A 22,318-nucleotide genomic window follows, 5' to 3' on the forward strand; every position below is an offset into this window, starting at 1 on the left:
GAGCTTTAATATGTCTGCGACTCATTATCCCATGCCCGGGAACTAAAGCCCATGCCTGGGCGACCTCGCCATGGCGCGATTTAGCACTAGTCCACACAAACGTGGGCCAGGTGTAAGGGCACCCGGGCGGGGGGGGGGGGGGGGGGTGCACCCAGGCCATTGGAGATCCATAGGTGGCCAAGGACAGGGCAGGGGGTACCCTGCCACTCCCTCTTGCAGCTGGGCACCTCGGCACTGCTGGGCTGACACTGCCAGGGTGCCCATGTAGTAGTGGCAGGGTGCCCAGGTGCCAGGGTGCCGCTGTTAAGGGCTGGGGCCTGAGGGGGCCATGCCAATGAAATGGGTGATGAAGGAGGGGTATAAAGGCTGGGTGGGGTGGGGGGGGGGGGGGGGGGGGGGGGGGGGGCGAAGGGCGAGTATGAAGAGGCCATCTAAAGTTTGGTAGGGTGAAGGGTGGGGTTCCTGAAATGAGGGCGGGGCGAAAGGAGGGGAGGCCTGGAAAGGGAGGGGTCCTCACTGACCCCATAGGGTGGGTCCTCACTTGGGGGGGCTGGTGAATGTTGACATTGCCCGTGGATTGGGGGTGTGGGGGAACCCTAAATAATAATAATCTTCATTAGTGTCACAAGTAGGCTTACATTAACACTGCAATGAAGGCGCCACGGCTGGGAATCAAACCTGGGACCCTGGCGCAGTGAAGCCACAGTGCTAACCACTGTGCAGCCCTGGCCAGCGCTCCCACTGCTGAAAAATTTCGAAGTGTGGTCTAGACCGTGGAGAAACTCCCAAGGCCCCAAAAATCACCAAGGGCGGAATTTACCGGCTGTTCACACTGGGGGTTATTCCAGTCATGCCAATGGTGCACCCCCGGCGACGAGGGGTGCGTTCAACAGCAAATCCCCTTGACAACGGCAGAACTAGAAAATTCCACTGGCGTGCTACCTCCCCGCTGCAAAACACAGAGCGAGTTGCTCGGTAAATCCCGCCCTAAGTGTCCATAAACACTGGTGTGGGTCTTACCGAAAACGCCAGCGAGAAGCACCTTGACCAACTCGCCCAAAATGACACTTAGAAATGTTTCCGTTAAATTGCGCCCAAGCTATTATACCAGTCAGCAGCCCAGTTAATCAGCAATTTATTGCTGGTATTAATGCCAGTTGTGTTCCAATCAGTATTCAGGAAATCACCCCTGTTGTGACTGGGGAGCTATTTGTTTTTAGGCTACTGTTACCTGCTCCATCTAGTTCTTTAATTCAGCTGAATTTACAACACTGTTTGTAAATATTTGTTGACGCTGTTACATTGTCAGATATGCCGAGTTTACAGATCTGGTTCATGCTCCTGCATGGAGCTTTAACGCAGTAACTTTGATATAAATTAACTTTTTAGGAACCATAGAATCCCTACAGCGCAGAAGGAGGCCATTCGGCCCATCGGGTCTGCACCGGCCCTCCGAAAGAGCACCCCGCCCAGTCCCAATCCCCTGCCCTATCGCCACAACACTACCCAACCTTTGGGCATTGAGGGGGCAATTTAGCTCGGCCAATCCTGCCGTCCTGCACATCGATGGACCAATTCTCTGCTGGGAACTTGGAAAAATAGATTTTAAAACGTGAGTGCCTTGATTTTCCAAATGGAGGATTGAGGGGGCCAAGCAAAGTTTAAACCAAAATGCGACTCTGGAAGTCTGAACTATGTAAAAAAGGTGCTGGAAATAGTCAGCGGGCCAGGAAGAAGGATCCTCTGAGCATTTCCAGCTTTTTCTGTTCATTGATTTATGCATGCCACAGGCTGTCGATGCGAACAAATCCAGATGTTGTGTATTAACATTTATCCAGCGTGAGGTAATGGGCCTTTTCTAATCAGTCTAGACCCATGCAGGACCAGTAAGGAATAGAAGTGCAAAAGAAGCAGGTTTCTTGGGTCAGGTTGCTAAGGCTTGGGGCTTGTAACATGGACTCTTCGGTGCCTAAAGTGTGTGAACAGATGTCTGACAGACACGAGCTACCAGCGTACTCGAGTAAAAGGCCTGGACAGGCGAACGGAATGCTGGATGGGGTTTGATTTCTAGTCATTTGTAAACGAAGCCACTTCAAATGGCGACACGTAACTTATGGCGATTGAAATAACCTCCTGCTTGATTTCTTCAAACAGACCTTAACACTCTCAGCCCCTGCCTGAACGTTGAGTGTGATTTTGGGGCCAAATGCATTGTGAAGAATAACAAACCTGTGTGTGAGTGCCAGCAGACTTGCCAGAACCTGTACGAGCCTGTGTGTGGCAGCGATGAACACATCTATGGCAATCACTGCGAGTTGGAGGCCATGTCCTGTATTCTGAAAAAACACATCACCATCAAACACAAGGGTCCTTGTGGTAAGTGAAAAATAATCGATCCCAAAAGTTCTTATTAAAATAAAAGCATTAACAGCTGTTAATTTTATTCCCATGATTTACTTCTCTGTTTCAGATAAGAAATAAAAGTATGAATTGTAAATTTAATCTTGCGGGTTTTACAGCATGGGCTCTGATGGTGTCATCATTTTCACTTCGTTCTGTCTGATTCTTCTATATGTAAAACTCTCTTGGAGCCAGTGGTTGTTCCTCGCTCCTCTCCACCCTACTCTAGTTATCTGGCTAACTTTATTTAAAAGGATAAAGTCAAGTTAGTTATTAGTGCATCAACATAATAATGCCTCTCGTTCTCATCATGGTGTGTCGGGTGAGGTCGAGTACCCATCTCACTGCTCAACCAGCTCTCAGCCAAACTATCCCCAATATCTTTGGAACAGAGAAATAAAAGCATTTAAAGAATATGCAAAACAAAACCCGAGGATTTTTATTGCCTCTTGATCTTCCTGCTGGGTTGCTTGCTGCAATGTGCTGGAGGTCACCCTCTGTGCTGGCCACCCTAAACTGGCTCCCGGTTAAGCAAAGTCTTCATTTTAAACTTCTCCCCTTTGCTTTTGAATCTCTCCATGGCCTCTCTTTCCCGATCTCCTCCAGCCCAACAACCTTCTGAAATACCTAACTGATCTAATACGTGTCTCCTGAGCACCCCCGATTTTAATTGCACCACCATTAGTGTCCGTGCTCATCACCGCGGACTAAACTTTTGAATTCCCTCCTTAAACTTCTCTGTGTCCCGAGCTCCCTAACTTCCTTTAAGACACATCTTAAAACCAACATCATTGATCAAGCTTTTTGACCTTTTGTTCTAATTTTTTCCCCCAATTCATTCCGATGGGATGTGGGCTTCGCTAGGCCAGCATTTGTTGCCCATCCCTAATTGCCCTTGTGAAGGTAGTGGTGAGCTGCCTCCTTGAACCGCTGCAATCCCTGTGGTGTAGGCACATCCACAGTGCTGTTAGGGAGGGAGTTCCAGGATGTTGACCCAGCGACGGTGAAGGAATGGCTGATATATTTCCAAATCAGGATGGTGAGTGACTTGGAGGAGAACTTGCAGATGCTGGGATCCCCAAGGGCCTGCTGTGCATGTCTTTTTATATGGTAGTAATCGTGGGTTTGGAAGCTGCTGCCTAAAGAACCTTGGTGAGTTCCTGCAGAGCATCTTGTAAATGGCTGCCACTGTTTGTCGGTGGTGGAGGGTTTCAATGTTTGTGGAAGGGGGAGCAATCAAACGGGCTGCTTTGTCCTGGATGGTGTCGAGCCTCTTGAGTGTTGTTGGAGCTGCACTCATCTAGGCGTTCCATTAAACTCTTGACTTGAGCCTTGTCGGAGGTGGATAGTCCTTTGGGGGGTCAGGAGGTGAGTTGCTCGTTGCAGGATTCCTAGCCTCTGATCTGCTCTGGTAGCCACAGTATTTATATGACTAGTCCAGTTCAGTCTGTGGTCAGTGGTCATCCAGGATTCAGTGATGGCAATGACATTGAATGTTATGGGGAGATTGTTTGATTCTCTCTTGTAGGAGATGGTCATTGTTTGGCTCAATGTCAAATGTTGCTTTAGAAGCCACCTGTGAAGCACTTTGGGACATTTTATTGGGCGAAAGGTGCTATATAAATTTATGTTGTGGCTGTTGGAGATTCAGGGATAACCTTGGATGGTTGACAACCCTGCCCTGGTTCCATATTCAGTAAGAGACGTATCCATCAGTCAAATACAACTGTTTTGTGTGCTGCTCATAAACCTTTACATAAAACAAAAAAGAGTGGCTAAGGTAAATATTGGTCCTTTAGAGGATGAGAAGGGAGATTTAATAATGGGATATGAGGAAATGGCTGAGGAACTGAACAGGTTTTTTGGGTCGGTCTTCACAGTGGAAGACACAAATAACATGCCAGTGACTGATGGAAATGAGGCTATGACAGGTGAGGACCTTGAGAGGATTGATATCACCAAGGAGGTAGTGATGGGCAAGCTAATGGGGCTAAAGGTAGACAAGTCTCCTGGCCCTGATGGAATGCATCCCAGAGTGCTAAAAGAGATGGCTAGGGAAATTGCAAATGCACTAGTGATAATTTACCAAAATTCACTAGACTCTGGGGTGGTCCCGGCGGATTGGAAATTAGCAAACGTGACACCACTGTTTAAAAAAGGAGGTAGGCAGAAAGTGGGTAATTATAGGCCAGTGAGCTTAACTTCGGTAGTAGGGAAGATGCTGGAATCTATCATCAAGGAAGAAATAGCGAGGCATCTGGATGGAAATTGTCCCATTGGACAGACACAGCATGGGTTCATAAAGGGCAGGTCGTGCCTAACTAATTTAGTGGAATTTTTTGAGGACATCAACAGTGTGGTAGATAACGGGGAGCCAATGGATGTGGTATATCTGGATTTCCAGAAAGCCTTTGACAAGGTGCCACACAAAAGGTTGTTGCATAAGATAAAGATGCATGGCATTAAGGGGAAAGTAGTAGCATGGGTAGAGGATTGGTTAATTAATAGAAAGCAAAGAGTGGGGATTAATGGGTGTTTTACTGGTTGGCAATCAGTAGCTAGTGGTGTCCCTCAGGGATCAGTGTTGGACCCACAACTGTTCACAATTTACATAGATGATTTGGAGTTGGGGACCAAGGGCAATGTGTCCAAGTTTGCAGATGACACTAAGATAAGTGCTAAAGCAAAAAGTGCAGAGGATACTGGAAGTCTGCAGAGGGATTTGGATAGGCTAAGTGAATGGGCTAGGGTCTGGCAGATGGAATACAATGTTGACAAATGTGAGGTTATCCATTTTGGTAGGAATAATAGCAAAAGGGATTATTATTTAAATGATAAAAAATTAAAACATGCTGCTGTGCAGAGAGATCTGGGTGTGCTAGTGCATGAGTCGCAGAAAGTTGGTTTTCAGGTGCAACAGGTGATTAAGAAGGCAAATGGAATTTTGTCCTTCATTGCTAGAGGGATGGAGTTTAAGACTAGGGAGGTTATGCTGCAATTGTATAAGGTGTTAGTGAAGCCACACCTGGAGTATTGTGTTCAGTTTTGGTCTCCTTACTTGAGAAAGGACGTACTGGCACTGGAGGAGATTCACTAGGTGCAGAGGAGATTCACTAGGTTAATCCCAGAGCTGAAGGGGTTGGATTACGAGGAGAGGTTGAGTAGACCGGGACTGTACTCGTTGGAATTTAGAAGGACGAGGGGGGATCTTATAGAAACATATAAGATTATGAAGGGAATAGATAGGATAGATGCGGGCAGGTTGTTTCCACTGGCGGGTGAAAGCAGAACTAGGGGGCATAGCCTCAAAATAAGGGGAAGTAGATTTAGGACTGAGTTTAGGAGGAACTTCTTCACCCAAAGGGTTGTGAATCTATGGAATTCCTTGCCCAGTGAAGCAGTAGAGGCTCCTTCATTAAATGTTTTTAAGATAAAGATAGATCGTTTTTTGAAGAATAAAGGGATTAAGGGTTATGGTGTTCGGGCCGGAAAGTGGAGCTGAGTCCACAAAAGATCAGCCATGATCTCATTGAATGGCGGAGCAGGCTCGAGGGGCCAGATGGCCTACTCCTGCTCCTAGTTTTTATGTTCTTATGTTCTATTTTCTTATGCTCCTTTGCTATATTGCCATGGACTCTACTGATGCGTGAAGGGTTTTCAGGGATGATTAGGATTAATGACCTGGCCTTCGTTGCGCAGATGGTCACAAACCGAGGCCCAGAGTGCTGCCTGTCTTCCTGAGGTCACCAAAAATTGACTGTACTGCGTTCGGGGTCTCGTGCGGCTCTGTCTTTTAGGCGGGATATCTTGAGGGAAGAGGTTATGGCTGCCTGACACCCCTCTTCAAGCTGCACTATCAGCTGCACGAACTGACATCCTTCGCTGGTGGAAAGGTCTGTCGCTGGACTGGGTCCTAGCACGCCACGAGGCGGACGGGGAGAGAAAAGAGTGTGTTGGGTAGTTCATGTGATCCGTTGCCATGGTTATTCCCTTCCCCGTTCTCTGGCCACTTGACGGACTGCTGCCGACATATGTCACCGTCCCCCCCACTGGATGTGCAGATGGGTTTTATCTCCAGGAGCTGCCATGTGGCGCCTGATTGACACAAGGTCAGAGAGTAAATTAAAAGAGATGGGAGTGGGTGTTATTCAGCGGCTAGTGCTTCTGCCTCTTATTGTTACACAGCAGAGGGCCGAAAACCACGGTGGTGTTATTAATCTGAGGCCATTGAACAATGGATTGATTAATAGATTTATTCCACACTCTGCCAGTGATGAATAATTCATTCACTCCATTTAATGTTTGAATAATGGGCATTGGGTTAAAAAACAATTTTTTAACCCAGAGTTAAAATCCAGGGTTTGTGTGTGTTCGCCTGTGCTGCACAAAGTTATGAATTGTCCTTGGAGAGTTATATATTCGAGGTCAGGGATCCAAACCCTTTGTCTTTTTTGGCTGTGTACAGCGCATGTATGAAATTTAAATTTATGTTATCCTTCATTTACATCGAGCCACAGAAGGAAGCCGTTTGGTCCATTGTGTCACCGCCTGTAAGTGCTGATGCTGACAAATGGAGGTGTTCTGATTTAGGATTCTTCTCCCCCCCCCCCCCCCCCCAATGCCACATTAGAGAGGAATACAGCCCTTTGCAAACCTCAAAGATGTGACAGCCGGTTGGTGAAGGAGGAGGCCAATCTTTATTCACAAAGTGAAACTGCAAACTCTACAACTCACCACCAGTGTCGTCCTTTATGCCTTTTTGTTGCATCTTCAACTGGTGAAGTGTCCCATTTGAAAGGGGCACGACTGCCCCTTTTCAACAAAAAAAAGAGCAAAAGCTTTAAAAGAAACTTTTATATTGAAATGAAAATGTCATTTCTGGTATCGATGATGCACTCCAGCTCCGAGCGTGCCCAGCGATTAAGGAAGGCCTCAAGCACGCGGTCCCTCTCCAGTGGCACTTGGGCGAGTACGAGGCTGCAGGAGAGGGACAGGGAATCCGGTCGAATGTACCCCCCCACCCCCCTCAACTGCCCGGCTGCCTGGACCTGTTAGTGGCCACCTTGTCCAGGGCCCGGGAGCAGGCTTACGAGGAGGCCCTCCACTCTGCCTGTCGCCATCCGCACCAGGCGGCCAAAGATCAGAAGCATGGTAAAGAAGTGCAGGCAAAACCTGAGGAGCAGTCCCTTCAAATCAGCAAAAAGGGGCTTCAACCTCAGGCCTACAGGTGGAATACGGAATCCTCAAGGTCACGGGAAAGGCATGCAGCCTGGGAGCCTGCTTGTGGTACTGGACTTAGACCATAAGACATAGGAGCAGAGTTAGGCCACTCGGCCCATCGAGTCTACTCCGCCATTCAATCATTTTAAAAAAACATTTAGAGTACCCAATTCATTTTTTCCAATTAAGGGGCAATTTGGCATGGCCAATCCACCTACCCTGCACATCTTTGGGTTGTGGGGGCGAAGCCCACGCAAACATGGGGAGGATGTGCACACTCCGCACTGACAGTGACCCAGAGCCGGGATCGAACCTGGGACCTCGGCGCCGTGAGGCAGCAGGGCTAACCCACTGCGCCACCGTGCTGCCCCCGCTATTCAATCATGACTTATGTGTGCAACATCCCGCATGCCGAATCCTAAATGGTAAAGGGAAGGAGTCCTGTATAGAGAGACTAGCCTTATATGTGCACAAATAATTATCCAAGAGTGTCCCCTCCATCTGTATACACTTAACTTTGTGAGTTATTCAATTAACACTCAATGCTCTCAGAATACAAACTTGAGAAATCAGCAAATAATGGAGATAAATGCAAAAGGGGTGTGAGCCCAAAATATTGTTATTTTCCACCCACTTAGTGTGTTTCCAGTTACGGTCCTGTGTGAAATAAAGACTGCCGAACAAGAAAGAGCTTTCTGGCACTGCTCCAGCTTTGAGTTCAGTATTGAAGACAGCAGAGTCACGTTTAGGTTGGGGCAGGGCCGGAGCCCATTAGGCTTTTCTGAAAAGAATGAATTTTTTGAGTGCCACCCAAGATGTCACAGGGCAGCTTTCATTGAATACCAACCCCTACGGTCAGTGTGTCATCGCCTGTGCCCAGAAACCTGGGGTGACCAAGACTTCAAACCTCAGCAAATGGATATTCATTACCATCCAGGAAGTGAGTGGGATGGAATCGTGTTTGCATTTAAAATTGTAAACCCCTCCCGTAGACATTTGTTGCATATTCCGGGAGCACTAAAGTTCCATTTTATGTCTCTCTGCTCCTATTTTCTAATTCTAACGCTGTTTCCCCCTTGTTTCTTGGTGTATTTTTCTCTCCTGTTCATTTGTTTGTATATCTGTCTACATCTTCTCATTTTTAGTCAGAAAAATAAATAGAAGTTGTCTGATGAGTGTTGCTGTGGCAACAGCTATACCTGCGCAAATTGGACTTGCTGGTCGCTTTCCTGGGCATTTTCACTTCTAGTCACAGTGGGGAGATATTTTGCAATCTAACCAACCAGATTAATGGACATTTCCTGCCAGTACTACAAAGTAGTGGATGCTCCTTTAAGAAAGATATCGGGCGGGATTTTCTGGCTGTCACCATTGGCGGGATCTTGCTGTTCCCCCCGCCCCCGACTACAATGGGTTCCCAGGAAGCAGAGGGTGTGAACAACGGGAATCACATTGACAGCAGACCAGGCGAGAGCTCAGTGAATAGCAAAACAGGCTCGAAGGCCTAACTGGGCCTATGTTTAGGGGGAGAGATGGGTCTAGAGGGGGCTTGAAGAATCTGAATCCAGAGTTGGGCTTGGAATGGGTCCATGAATTGTTCTTTGCTGTGGTTCTTTCATCTTATTTGTCTTTTGATTGTACCAGCTGATCCATATTGACCAATCAGCTCTCTCAGAACAGCACTTCTAAGTAGGTCTGAAGTCAGTCAAATTATAAGAATGTTAATGCTAGTCGAGTAAAGATTCACTTTTTATTATAACCTTCATGAAGACCACAGGATTGATCTCCCCGTGAGCTTTGTGGAATATGAGTTCCCGTGTTAGCGGCCGAGGCCTGCCGATAGAATCCATAGGCTCCCTACAGTGCAGAAGGAGACCATTCGACCCATCAAGTCTGCACCGACCCTCCGGAAGAGCACCCTACCTAGGCCTACTCTCCCGCCCTATCTCCGTAACCTCACCTAACTTGCACATCTTAGGACAGGGCAATTGATCATGGCCAATCCGCCCCACCTGTACATCTTCGGACCGTGGGAAGAAACTGGAGCACCTTGAAGAAACCCACGCAGACACGGGGGAGAAAGTGCAAACTCCACACAGATAGAAATTGAACCAGAGTCTCTGGTGCTGTGAGGCAGCAGTGCTAACCATTGTGCCACTGTCCTGCCCGTCTCACCAGCAGGGCCTTAAATAACGATCCCCAGACCCAGACAGGCAGTTCCCGAGAGTCCCGGGCTGGCACATTTGTTTTGTGCGCCATGACTGAGGCATTATCTTTGTTTGGAAGCTTTGCCTTTTAGTCTGCGCCTCCTGGAATTATTACACCATGTGACTGTTTCACACACAAAATATTCTTCTTTTTCCCCAATTTTGCTTTCTGCTTGTTTCCTTAAAATCTCTTACCTGAACTGCAGACAGCTGCAGCTGCCTATTGGCTCCCAACTTCGAGAGCCCGTCCACCATTCTTAGTTGGACTGTGAGGCCGCCCTCCACTCAGTAAGTGGACAATTTGGCGAAAATCTCTGCCAGGTGACCATTTCCCACGGAATGCGGTGTTGTGACCCCCAGATTTGGGACCCCAAACCAAAAGCCCAAACCCTGTCCGGACTCATCCAACTTCAGTAAATTTAGGATAGCTGCCACAACTCCTGGCCAAAATGGGTAATTTCTCCTCTCAGTCACTGCCTAAGTCACACCCTTTCTCCAATTCATTGACAGGCACAATCGTGTCAAAATTAATTCTATCCTGATAAATTAGAGTTTGGAAACCTTTGTTTTGTACCTCTGACTTTATATGCTTGACCTAATGGACAGGAAAGGGTTGATTAACCTGGAATACTGTGTACAGTTTTGGTCCCCTTACCTAAGGAAAGATAGACTGGCATTGGAGGCAGGCCAGAGAAGGTTCACTAGGTTGATCCCAGGTATGGAGGGATTTTCATGTGGCGCAGTAGTTAGCACTGGGAACTGCAGCGGCACTGAGGACCCAGGTTTGAAGCCCGGCCCTGGGTCACTGTCCGTGTGGAGTTCGCACATTCTACCCGTGTCTGCGTGGGTTTCACCCCCACAACCCAAAGATGCGCAGGTTAGGTGGATTGGCCACGCTAAATTGGCCCTTAGTTGGAGAAAAAATAATTGGGTACTCTAAATTTATTTGCTAAAAGGTATGGAGGGATTTTCCTCTGAGGAGAAGTTGGGCCTGTACTCATTGGAGTTCAGACGAATGAGAAGTGACCTCATTGAGACTTGTAGGATACGCAGAGGACTTGACAGGGTAGATGCTGAGAGGTTGTTTCCCGTTGTGGGAGTGTCAAGGAGCAGAGGGCATAACCTCAGAATAGGGGGTCACCCACTTAAGACAGAGACGAGGAGGAATTTCTTCTCTTAGAGGATAGGGAATCTGTGGAATTCTTTACCACAGAGGGCTGTAGAGGCTGGGTCATTATGTAAATTCAAGCATGAGGTGGACAGATTTTTAATCGGTAAAGGAATCAAGGGTTATGGGGATAAGGCGGGGAAATGGACTTGAGGATTGTCACATCAGATCAGTCATGACCTCATTGAACGGGCTAGCAGGATCGTTGGGCCAATGACCTACTTCTGCTCCTACGTCTTATGGTCTTACGGACAAACAGCTAGATGGCTCGAGTGTGACGCAGAATAAGTCCAACAGTGTGGGTTGAATCCTCATACCAGCTGACACAGTTGTAGGGTCCCATCTCCTGTCCTTCCCCCACAATGATATCATGGCTTGAGCCATGTCTAGCAACCCTTGGGCAAGGAGGACACCACACTGAGAGAGAACGTGCAGTGCATTCTTTTCAGAGGCCTCCACTTGACAGACATCAGCGGTGAGGTTCTTTAAGGATGAGTTTAGAAGAAGCAACAGCAGCAATCGGACCCTAAATGTGATTGGAATTGGTTTAGCGGGTCCATGTTTTCCAAGTTGTGACATTCAGTGGGCTCCGCTTTCACTTCTACTGTAAAGTTAGAAGTGGTAATGATCTCCCATCACTTCACTACAGTGCAAAAAACATTCAAGAACAAACATTTTTGCTGTACAATCCCTATAAATTAAGTCATTTCTGGCAGCTCCCGCTGTAATTGAGCTTCCAGGAGCTTTGATTTTACTGTATTTTCTATTGGAAGGTGTTGCATTAGATTGATGTAGAACGACAGTGATAATGAGGGGAATAATGGAATAGAAACTCATTATCCAGAGTTGACAATGGCCATGAACCGGCAGAACTGACAGTGCAGATGTGATGTCAGACTGAACTTGGAACGAATTAGGAGCTCAGAATTAAGAGCAACGGTAGAATGTGATATGGAAATAAATGTGTGGGATCCATTATAACTAAACTTATTGAATAGTTTGGGCCGTAGCAGCTTTGGTAAAAGAAGGGCAGCACGGTGGTGCAGTGGGTTAACACTGCTGCCTCATGGCGCCGAGGTCCCAGGTTCGATCCCGGCTCTGGGTCACTGTCCGTGTGGAGTTTGCACATTCTCCCCGTGTCTGCGTGGGTTTCGCCCCCACAACCCAAAGATGTGCAGGGTAGGTGGATTGGCCACGCTAAATTGCCCCTTAATTGGGAAAAAATGAATTGGGTACTCTAAATTTATATTTAAAAAAAGAAACCGAATTGGGCCTGTACCCCCAAATGTAGTTGCTAAATTTGAGAAACAATGCGAGAAATAGTGACGGTAAATGCAGGGACGTTTATACCGTTCAATTTTCTGTTTTCTGATGAACTTTTGTGATCGTTATTGTAATAGATGTGAGAATGGAACCAGTAAAGACAACAAGCAATTTCAAATTACAGGAGGCAGAGTCTGGTTCTGTGTAAAATGCCTTTAACTGTGTCCCAGCACTGAGGTGAAAATGCATTTTCAGAATAGGCGTAATAAAATCGCAAATGAAGAACCTGCGGCGGGATTCTCCACAATTCAGTGCGAAGAGCAGGGGGGACAGGGGACACCCCTGCCTCGTCCCTCGATGCAACCGAAAGTACTCAGACCTCCTCTTGTTCGTGGCCACACTCGCCATCGGGACCTCGTACAACAACCTAATCCACCTGACAAACCCCTTCCCAAACCCGAACCTCTTCAGCACCTCCCACAAGTACCCCCACTCTACCCTATCGAAGGCCTTCTCGGCGTCCATCGTCACCACTATCTCCGCCTCCCTCTCCCTCGCCGGCATCATAATAACGTTCAGGAGCCTCCGCACATTCGCGTTCAACTGCCTCCCCTTCACGAATCCCGTCTGGTCTTCGTGGATCACCTGCGGCACACAATCCTCAATTCTCGTGGCTAAGACCTTCGCCAGCACCTTGGCATCTACATTTAACACCGAAATCGGCCTGTAAGACCCACACTGCAGGGGATTCTTGTCCCGCTTCAGGATCAAGGAGATCAGTGCCCGGGACATCGTCGGGGGCAAAGCGCCTCCCATACCATCCCCACTCGGACCTCCCCGTTATCGTTGGCCTCCAGGTATCTCTCTATGCTTCTTCGGACCCGCTCACTCACCTCCTCGTCCGCCAACAGCCCCACCTCCAAGCGCCACAGCGGGCGCTGGTCCCTCTCCTCCCCCAGCTGTAGGTCTACCCAATGCGGGGCGTGATCCGAAATGGCTATCGCCGAGTACTCGGTATCCTCTACTCTCGCTATCAGCGCCCTACTCATAATAAAGAAGTCGATCCGGGAATAAGCCTTATGAACATGCGAGAAGAATGAAAGTTCCCTAGCCCCCGGCCTTGCAAATCTCCAAGGGTCCACCCCTCTCATCTGGTCCATAAACCCCCTCAGCACTTTAGCCGCCACCGGCTTCCTACCTGTCCTAGACCTGGAGCGATCCAGTGCCGGATCCAACACCGTGTTAAAGTCCCCCCCCCTCCATTATCAGGCCCCCCATTTCCAAGTCCGGGATCCGACCCAACATGCGCCGCATAAAACCCGCATCGTCCCAGTTCGGGGCATACACATTGACCAGCACCACCCTCTCTCCCTGCAACTTACCACTTACCATTATGTACCTGCCGCCATTGTCTGTCACAATGCTCGGCGCCTCGAACGACACCTTCTTTCCCACCAAGATCGCCACCCCCCGATTTTTGGCATCCAACCTTGAGAGAAACACCTGACCTACCCACCCCTTCCTCAATCTTACCTGGTCTGCCACCTTCAGGTGTGTCTCCTGGAGCATGACCACATCCGCCTTCAGCACCTTCAGGCGCGCGAGCACCCGGGCCCGCTTGACCGGCTCGTTCAGTCCGCTTACATTCCAGGTTATCAGACGGATCGGGGGGCTTCCCCTCCCCCGCCGACTAGCCATAACCCCTCCTTGGCCAGCCACGCGCCCGCACCCCACGCCCGGCCCGTTCCCCACGGCGGCAGACCCCCGTCCCAACCCCCTCTACTCGCTCCAGCTCCCCCTTGACCGTAGCAACAGCAACCCGGTCCCCGATCCCTCCTAGCTGCTTTACCCCCCCCCCCCCCCCCCATTGCATTCCCGCAAGTCAGCTGACTCCTGCTGACCCCAGCTACTCCCGCCTCTCCTTCGACTCCTCCCATTGTGGGACATATCCTCCTCGTCCATTACCCATCCACAGGCTCTCCGCCTCCCCCTTCCATCCCAAGCGCGGGAAACAATCCTCGCTTCCCTGCCCCGGCCCCGCCCCCTCCAGCCTTCAGCGTGGGAAAAAGCCCGCGCTTTCCACCTGCCCGGCCCCGCCTCCTCTGTTCCCGCTTCTTTTACAGGCCCAGTCCCCTCACCCCCGACTCGGGCCTCACCCTCCCCGCAAGGCCCCATCCCCCCTACCGGCCATCACCCCGACTCCATTTACTTACCCCCCTCCAAGAGCCCGCCTGACAGACCCAACTAAAACAGTGCCCAACCCACCCTAACCACCCTCATCAAACCAAACAGAAATAAGAGCAAAGAACCCCCCCTCAAAGTGTAACATCCCAACAGCAATCCCTGACCACCCATCCCGACCCTCAGTTTGTATCCAGTTTCTCGACCTGAACAAAGGCCCACGCCTCCTCCGGAGACTGAAAATAATGGTGCCAGGACTTGTAGGTGACCCACAGTCGCGCCGGCTGCAGCATGCCAAACTTCACCCCCTTTCTGTGCAGCACCGCCTTCGCCCGATTGTACCCGGCCCTCTTCTTCACCACCTCCGCACTCCAGTCCTGGTATATTCGAACCTCTGTGTTCTCCCACCTGCTGCTCCTCTCTTTCTTGCCCCACCTGAGCACACACTCCCGATCAGCGAACCAATGAAACCGCACCAGCTCCGCCCGTGGCGGCTCGTTAGCCTTGGGCCTCCTCGCCAGCACTCTATAGGCCCCTTCCAGCTCCAGAGGCCCCTGGAAGGACCCCGCTCCCATCAGCGAGTTCAACATGGTGACCACATAGGCCCCCACGTCCGGCCCCTCCAGCCCCTCCAGAATCCGCAAATTCTTCCGCCTCGACCGATTCTCCATCTCCTCGAACCGCTCCTGCCATTTCTTGTGGAGCGCCTCGTGAGCCTCCACCTTTACCGCAAGGCCTAAGATCTCGTCCTCGTTGTCGGAGACCTTTTGTCGGACCTCGCGGATCGCCACCCCCTGGGCCGTCTGGGTCTCCAGCAGCTTGTCGATAGAAGCCTTCATCGGCTCCAGCAGGTCCACTTTAATCTCCCTGAAGCAGCGCTGGATAACCTCCTGCGCCCACTGCATCCACGCTGCCTGGTCCCCACCCGCCGCCATCTTGCTCTTCTTCCCTCGCACCTTCTTTGGGTCCACCACCACTTTTTTAGTCGCCCCGCTCCTGGTCCAAGCCATACACTGTCGGGGAACTATTGTAATCTCCTTCCCACACCGGGAAACGTCGAAAAAGTGCCGTTGGGGGCCCTGAAAAGAGCCCAAAGGTCCGGTTTAGCGGGAGCTGCCAAATGTGCGACTTAGCTCCGCATAGCCGCAACCGGAAGCTTTGAACAGAACTCATTGGGTGGAAAACCAGTGAGATTATGGAGCATACTGATTTTTAAACCCAGTCCAATGGTTCACTTTGACTTCAGTGGAGATCAAAATTGGGCTTTGTGTCAAACCCACTTTGCACCCGGTCCTGTCAAGTTCCTACCTAGCGGTTCCATTTGTTCCCACTGGCCAGCGATCTCATGGTTTCCTGATGGACGGAATAGGTTAAAATTGCCCCCATTGTAACAATAGATTTCCGTCCCAATTTCTTTTTGCTCCAATGTGTCAAGCCCGGAACCATGGGTGGATCACATAACTCCTCGATCCCAAATGCTGCCCTGGCTGAGATGATCTAGATCACTACTAACAAGAGAATCGATTCAAGGATCGACCAAGGTTTCTTTCAAACTTCATAGTTGACTTACTTACCTACCAAGTACTGGCTGCTGCTTAAAGCCACAGTGATTGATATACATTCACATATTTTGTTTGATCAGTTGTTTGCACAGCCGGTAAACCTGTGGGAAACCACTTTCTTTTTTTAATTATAAATTTAGAGTACCCAATTATTTTTTTCCCAATTAAGGAGCAATTTAGCGTGGCCAATCCACCTACCCAGCATACCTTTGGGTTGTGGGGGCGAAACCCACGCAGACACGGGGAGAACGCGCAAACTCCGCACGGACAGTGACCCAGGGTCGGGATCGAACCCGGGTCCTCAGCGCTGTAGGCAGCAGTGCTAACCACTGCGCCACCGTGACGCCCGGGAAACCATTTTCATTCAGATATTTTCCTTTGAACGATTGAATGTACCTTTTGTTTCTCCTCATAGTTCAATTGATTTTGAATGATTTCGCGAAGTTTCGCCATCAGCAACTATTCTCGGCGGAGAGGGGGAGAATAGCCTGTGGCTGTTCCTCATTTTATGAGCTGAGTTATTTCCACTAAAATGTGTCTTTTCTTTTTTCAATTTGCTGCTTTCCCATTTTCGCCGTGAAACTGTTTAATCTTTCCATTTGATGTATAATATTCTGTTAATGTGAATTATGGCCGACTTGTCGAACCTGTGCCAAGCTGGCTTCTATAGCTTATTGTGTGGAGCAAGCACAATGACATTCCATTAAGGTTTTATATTGAATCCAATTTCTACCCATTGTCACGTACGATTATTAATCTCTCTGCAATTTTAGTGCAGAGCTGAGTGTGTTATCAATAACACTCCTTAATAAAGAGTCTGCGATGCTATTGAAATAGCTATCTCTATAATTCAGGAGACAGGTGATGCTGATATAGAACCATTATATTTGAACATGAGATGACCTTAATTTAAATGTACAAATGGATATTGCAATTGAGCAAGCATAACCTTGAACTGGATCACGCCTGTATAGGGGATCAGCTGATCTGGAGGGAATCGTTTCATTAAATTCCATCTCTCCAGAGATGGGGAAAGAACAAGGTAGCGAAGTGGCCTCTGAACTGACCTTTCACCTCCTGAGACCCGGGTCCTAATAAAGCTCAGACGGATGGACTGTCGGCTGGCTGTGAGAGGCCGACATAGAATCATAGAATTTACAGTGCAGAAGGAGGCCATTCGGCCCATCGAGTCTGCACCAGCCCTCGGAAAGAGCACCGTGACATGAGTTAGTGCATCTGCGGGCATCTGCTTAAGCATGTAAAACTGCCCCCCAAGATTCGGCATTTAATTGGCAGCTGATGTGGGAAGCAAAAACAATATTACACTGGCGTGTTCTCATATTTTCATGTTGTCACAGTGATGCACAATGGAAAAATCCTAGGCAACATGCCTACACTTTACTGATGAGCATTGGGCATGACCAGGGCCTGATAGATTTCCCTTTTTAGATACCACTTTACATCCCTCTCCAAAACGTCTCTGCACAATAAGAGACAGCAGTACCAGTCCTCTCTTATCAGCTCTCAAGTCTCCATAAATTTAATGCAATTTGTTTGGATTCTGGTGAGTGATGCGGATTCAAGATCGAATCAAACCAATGAATGGATTCACAAACTACGTTATTGCAAATTTGAATCCATTTTTATGCTTGCATTCATGGACGCGTAAGCTTGAGAAGGGTTTGAAATAATAGGACTTGCCGCTCTCAATTAATATCTCCAGCTAGTTATGAATATGACTGAATTAATTTGTTGGGGGGGGGGGGGTCAGTGACCTATTTCGGGAGCTGTTTCCTTCCAGAAGGGTTAGTGCATTGTGGTGAGAGATACTCACTCTGGAATGGGAAAAAAAATAAAACTTGGTTAAAATAGGTATAGGTGAATGGCTGCCGGTTCTTCAATGCAGCGGGTTCCTTCGCGATAGCGGTGGCTGAGGTTCAAGTCAATGCTTTGTGCTTTTTGGTGAAGCAACATCTATACCTGGAAGTCCAAACGTCTCCAGTATCCGCCATTGCATCAGTGACTAGACTTCAAAAAGGTCCCCCCTACACTGGGGAGACTAAACGCAGGCCGGGTGATCGCTTGGCGGAACGCCCTCGCTGGATGGCCAGCACAGACCCGATGGACCAAAGTACCCCTTGCTGTGCTGTAAAGCTCTATGACTCCGTCTGCAAGCATGACCTCAACCTTCTGGTCACTTGCTGTTTCCACTCAGCATCTTGCTCTCAGGCCCCCGTGTCCATCCTCGACCTGCCGCAAGGCTCCAACAATGCCAAACGCAAACTGGAAGAACAACTTTAAAAAAAAAGATTTTTGAGTACCCAATTCATTTTTAGCGTGGCCAATCCACCTACCCTGCACATGTTTGGGTTGTGGGGGTGAGACATGGGGGGAATTTTCAAACTCCACACGGGCAGTGACCCGGGGCCAGGATCAAACCCGGATCCTCGGCGTGTGAGACAGCAGTGCTAACCACTGCGCCACCGTGCCGCCCTAAACAGGAAGAACAACACCTCATATACACCCAACCCCCACGAGGCCACCCCCCCCCCCACGAGGCCACCTGTCCCTAGCTGGCCAGTTGCTCCCTTTAACACACTCTGTATTCTCACTGTTTGCCGCTATCTCCACAGATGCTGCCAAATCTGCTGGGTTTATCCAGCCTTTTCCGTTTTATTTCAAAATGTACTTCATTCGTTAGAAAAGTGCTTGGGGCGTCTCGTGGTTGTGGAAAGCCCTATAAAAATGTGCCATTTCTATCGGTTTCTGCTTGGCACAGGAGTCAGTGATGTAAATGAATTTCACTATTTCAGCTTGCAGCTTAATTTCTATAAAGCCAAGGGTCCTCACACGGTTACATAGAACATAGAACGTAAAGTGCAGAAGGAGGCCATTCGGCCCATCGACTCTGCACCGGCCCACTTAAGCCCTCACTTCCACCCTCTCCCCGTAACCCAATAGCCCCTCCTAACCTTTTTTGGACACTAAGGGCAATTTATCACGGCCAATCCACCTAACCTGCACATCTTTGGACTGTGGGAGGAAGCCGGAGCACCCGGGGGAAACCCACGCAGACACGGGGAGAGCGTGCAGACTCCGCACAGACAGTGACCCAACCCGGGAATCGAACCTGGGACCCTGGCGCTGTGAAGCCACAGTGCTAACCACTGTGCTGGCATGCTGCGATTAGTTAAAGGTGTGAATTCCCTCTATGACTGTATGCACACAATAAATTTCTATCTAGTTTTCAGGCTGGTCCATACTTTCCCCATTCAGAGGGCTGCGCAGTGATCTCCCTGGGAGCTGTGGAGATGGTAAAAGCCATTAAATTATTTAAACGGCAGCTGTGTGCCTTGATAGAAGAACTATGGGCCTTTCTGCTGATTAGATTGATCAAATGGCCTGCTTCATCCATATCTTTCCTGTCATTATACTTGTTCTTAAGCATATCAAGGCATAGCTGACAGTCACCTCATAAATCTTTCATAGTAGAGCCTGCATTTGGAACGGGTGCTCCAATTAGTTGGTATGTATCATTATCACCTGCAGTGGATGAGACGGATAGCATGGATGAAACCAGATAAATACAGGGGAGGCAGTGGCATTAGTGGTACTGCCACTGGATTAGTAATCCAGAGACTCTGGGTAATACTCAAGGGACCCGGGTTCGAATCCCACCAGGGCAGATGCTGAAATTTGAATTTAGTAAAAATCTGGAATTGAAAGTCCAGTGATTAACCCATTGTCGATTGGCCTAAAAACCCATCTGGTTCACGAATGCCCTTTTAGGGAAGGAAATCAGTCATCCTACATGTGGCTCCAGGTCCACACCACTGGGATTGACTCCACTCAGTTCGGGGGCAGTTAGGGATGGGCAATACATGATGGTTCCGCCAGCGACACCCACATCGAACGCATTTTTAAAAATGCGGCAGAAAGGGCTGTAAGGATTACATGAATTTGGGTGGGAGGGGACTTGTGTGGTGCATAAACACTGGCAAGGAACTGTCGGGCTGAATGGCTGTTTCTGTACTGCATCATCGCCCTGCTAATAATACCAACTCTCTCCGTGAACTTATTATTGTTGTCGGACAGGCATTTTGCTTCCTGCAGCAGCACTGAAATTATCCTAAAGAGTTGAAAACAGGGATGTAAGAGAATAATAGATACCTGCACATTCCCAGTATACCTTACCACAGTTTCTGTACGTACTTGCCGACTGCTAATTTGTACGTTTGTGTTGTTTCATTTTTTTTGGTGCTGATCTACACACAAGGAAAGGATAACTTTGGCTTTTGGGTGATGCCATCATGTTTTTTGTTTGCTTCCAGATCACTGTGGAAACTGCCAATTTGGTGCCATTTGCGAGGCAGAGACAGGAAAGTGTCTTTGCTCTACAGAATGTGTCAGCTCTGAGCAGCTGGTGTGTGGCACAGACGGCAGGACGTACACGAACGAATGCGATCTGCATGTTCAGTCCTGCACCAAGCAAACAGATATCCAAGTAGCAGCCCAGGGAGAGTGCAGTAAGTCCTCTTGTGTTGCCTTTTACGGAGAGTGGCCCGGGAGTGAGTTGCGAGGCCATAATCCTAACTTGTGGTTCAGCCTTGAGTAGTTCACATGGGCGCCAACCATCCTGTGGCACTATTTGAAGATGACCTTTCCTAGCATCTAGGACAACATTCCCCCCCCCCTCCCCACACACACACCTGACCTGCCCAATCGTCAATTATCATAAAGCACATTTCAATGGTTGTTTATCTCATTACTGCTTGCGGAAAGTTGTTAATTCAGAATTCTTGCTGCAGTTTACTTAACAATAATTGTCACTATAATCCAAAAATAATCCATCACATGAAGCACTTTGAGTCAATTCAAAGTGGTAAGGCACCAAATATTTTTGAAGGATTTTATTATTAATGATGACTGCAGGGATTGAGTGATGTTCCAAATAAAGTGTCTTGAGCTCGTTCTGATTTTGGTTGTTTTATGTTCATAACATTCTCACATTTTTACGGTCTTGTGTTTTGAGCAACGTCTTCCTCTCACGGCTGGCAAAACACATTAGGTCCTTGATGCATCAGCAGAGTCGCCGAATGGTTTAGGGAGATGAATGTTATTTGGTTATTATTGAAGTCCATGTTTGTGCGAGTTCTCGTGAAAGGTTTACTGAAGTGCGGTGAATGTGTCGTTAATTCTTTAAAAGCATCTAGTTTGCTGAATAGCCCAGTAGCCAAACAGAATTGCACTTTCAGAGTCCATGCTGTAGCTTATTTCCTCGGACGTGTTTCACACACTTAGCTGGCTGGGGGGTAGCAGGGATCTGTTCCTGTACTAACTCCTGACAGCTGCATACGAAATGAAGACTTGCATTTATATAAGAGCCTTAGCAATCTCAGGATGTTCTAATGCACTTTCACGGTAGTAAAGTACACTTTACTATGTACTCACTGTCGTAGTCAAGGAAACGCGGCATTTAATTTGCACACAGGAAGCTCTCAAAACAGGAATGTGATAGCAACCTGCTCATCTTTTTTGTGATGCTGATTGAGGGGTAAATATTGGTCTGATTCCTTTTTCTCAAATGGCCAACGTTCCCGGGGAGAACAAAGGCAACAACTACAAAGACACTCTGACGCTCTCCTTGAGACTCTGCAAACATTGATGTGAATGACTGGAAGGAGCTTGTCACCCATCGTTCAAAACGGCAAAATCCTGTCCGACAAGCTGTATCACACTCTGAGTCCCGGCTCCTTCATGATGACTCAGAGCAGTGGCAGAGAAGGAAAGAAAAGCAAGAAGCTCCTGCTCTCCGCTCCCTGGGGGGAATTCCTACCCCATCTTCCCAAAGATCTTTAAAAAAAAAAAAAAATTTAGAATACCCAATTCTTTTTTTCCCCCCCAATTAAGGGGCAATTTAGCGCAGCCAATCCACCTACCCTCCACATCTTTGGGTTGTGGGGGTGAGACCCACGCAGACATGGGGAGAATGTGCAGACTCCACACAGATAGTGACCCGGGGCCGGGATCGACCCCGGGTCCTCGTCGCCATGAGGCAGCAGTGCTAACCATTGCGTCACGTGCTCAGTTACTTGAGGACACGCGGCAGCAACCCATGACCCTGAGTGGACATCACCCTCAAATCGAGGGATAGCCGACGCAGAGTAAATGTTGGAGGATAGTGCCTCTGTACTTCTTCGAAACAGTGTCAGGGGAGCTTTTACATCCACCTGAGCAGGTAGGTGTGTCCACGTTTTAATGTTCTGTTCAACACGTCAATAATAGACACTTAAGTAGTGCAACAATGTATAATTATA

The 22,318-nt window shown here is 48.6% G+C and overlaps 1 protein-coding gene across 6 annotated transcripts in view; it reads left to right on the plus strand.

Annotated features, from left to right (window-relative positions):
• Positions 1 to 22,318, plus strand: part of agrn (agrin) — a 538,795-nt gene that overhangs the window by 406,786 nt on the left and 109,691 nt on the right. For all 6 annotated transcript variants that reach the window (XM_072477973.1, XM_072477974.1, XM_072477975.1 and 3 more), the window contains 2 exons: positions 2,155 to 2,376; positions 20,333 to 20,527. In XM_072477973.1, coding sequence (XP_072334074.1) covers positions 2,155 to 2,376; positions 20,333 to 20,527 — 417 coding nt within the window. The remainder of the gene's footprint in view (positions 1 to 2,154; positions 2,377 to 20,332; positions 20,528 to 22,318) is intronic.

Source organism: Scyliorhinus torazame, chromosome 16, assembly GCF_047496885.1.
Source record: "Scyliorhinus torazame isolate Kashiwa2021f chromosome 16, sScyTor2.1, whole genome shotgun sequence".
In the NCBI taxonomy this organism is placed as follows: Eukaryota; Metazoa; Chordata; class Chondrichthyes; order Carcharhiniformes; family Scyliorhinidae; genus Scyliorhinus; species Scyliorhinus torazame.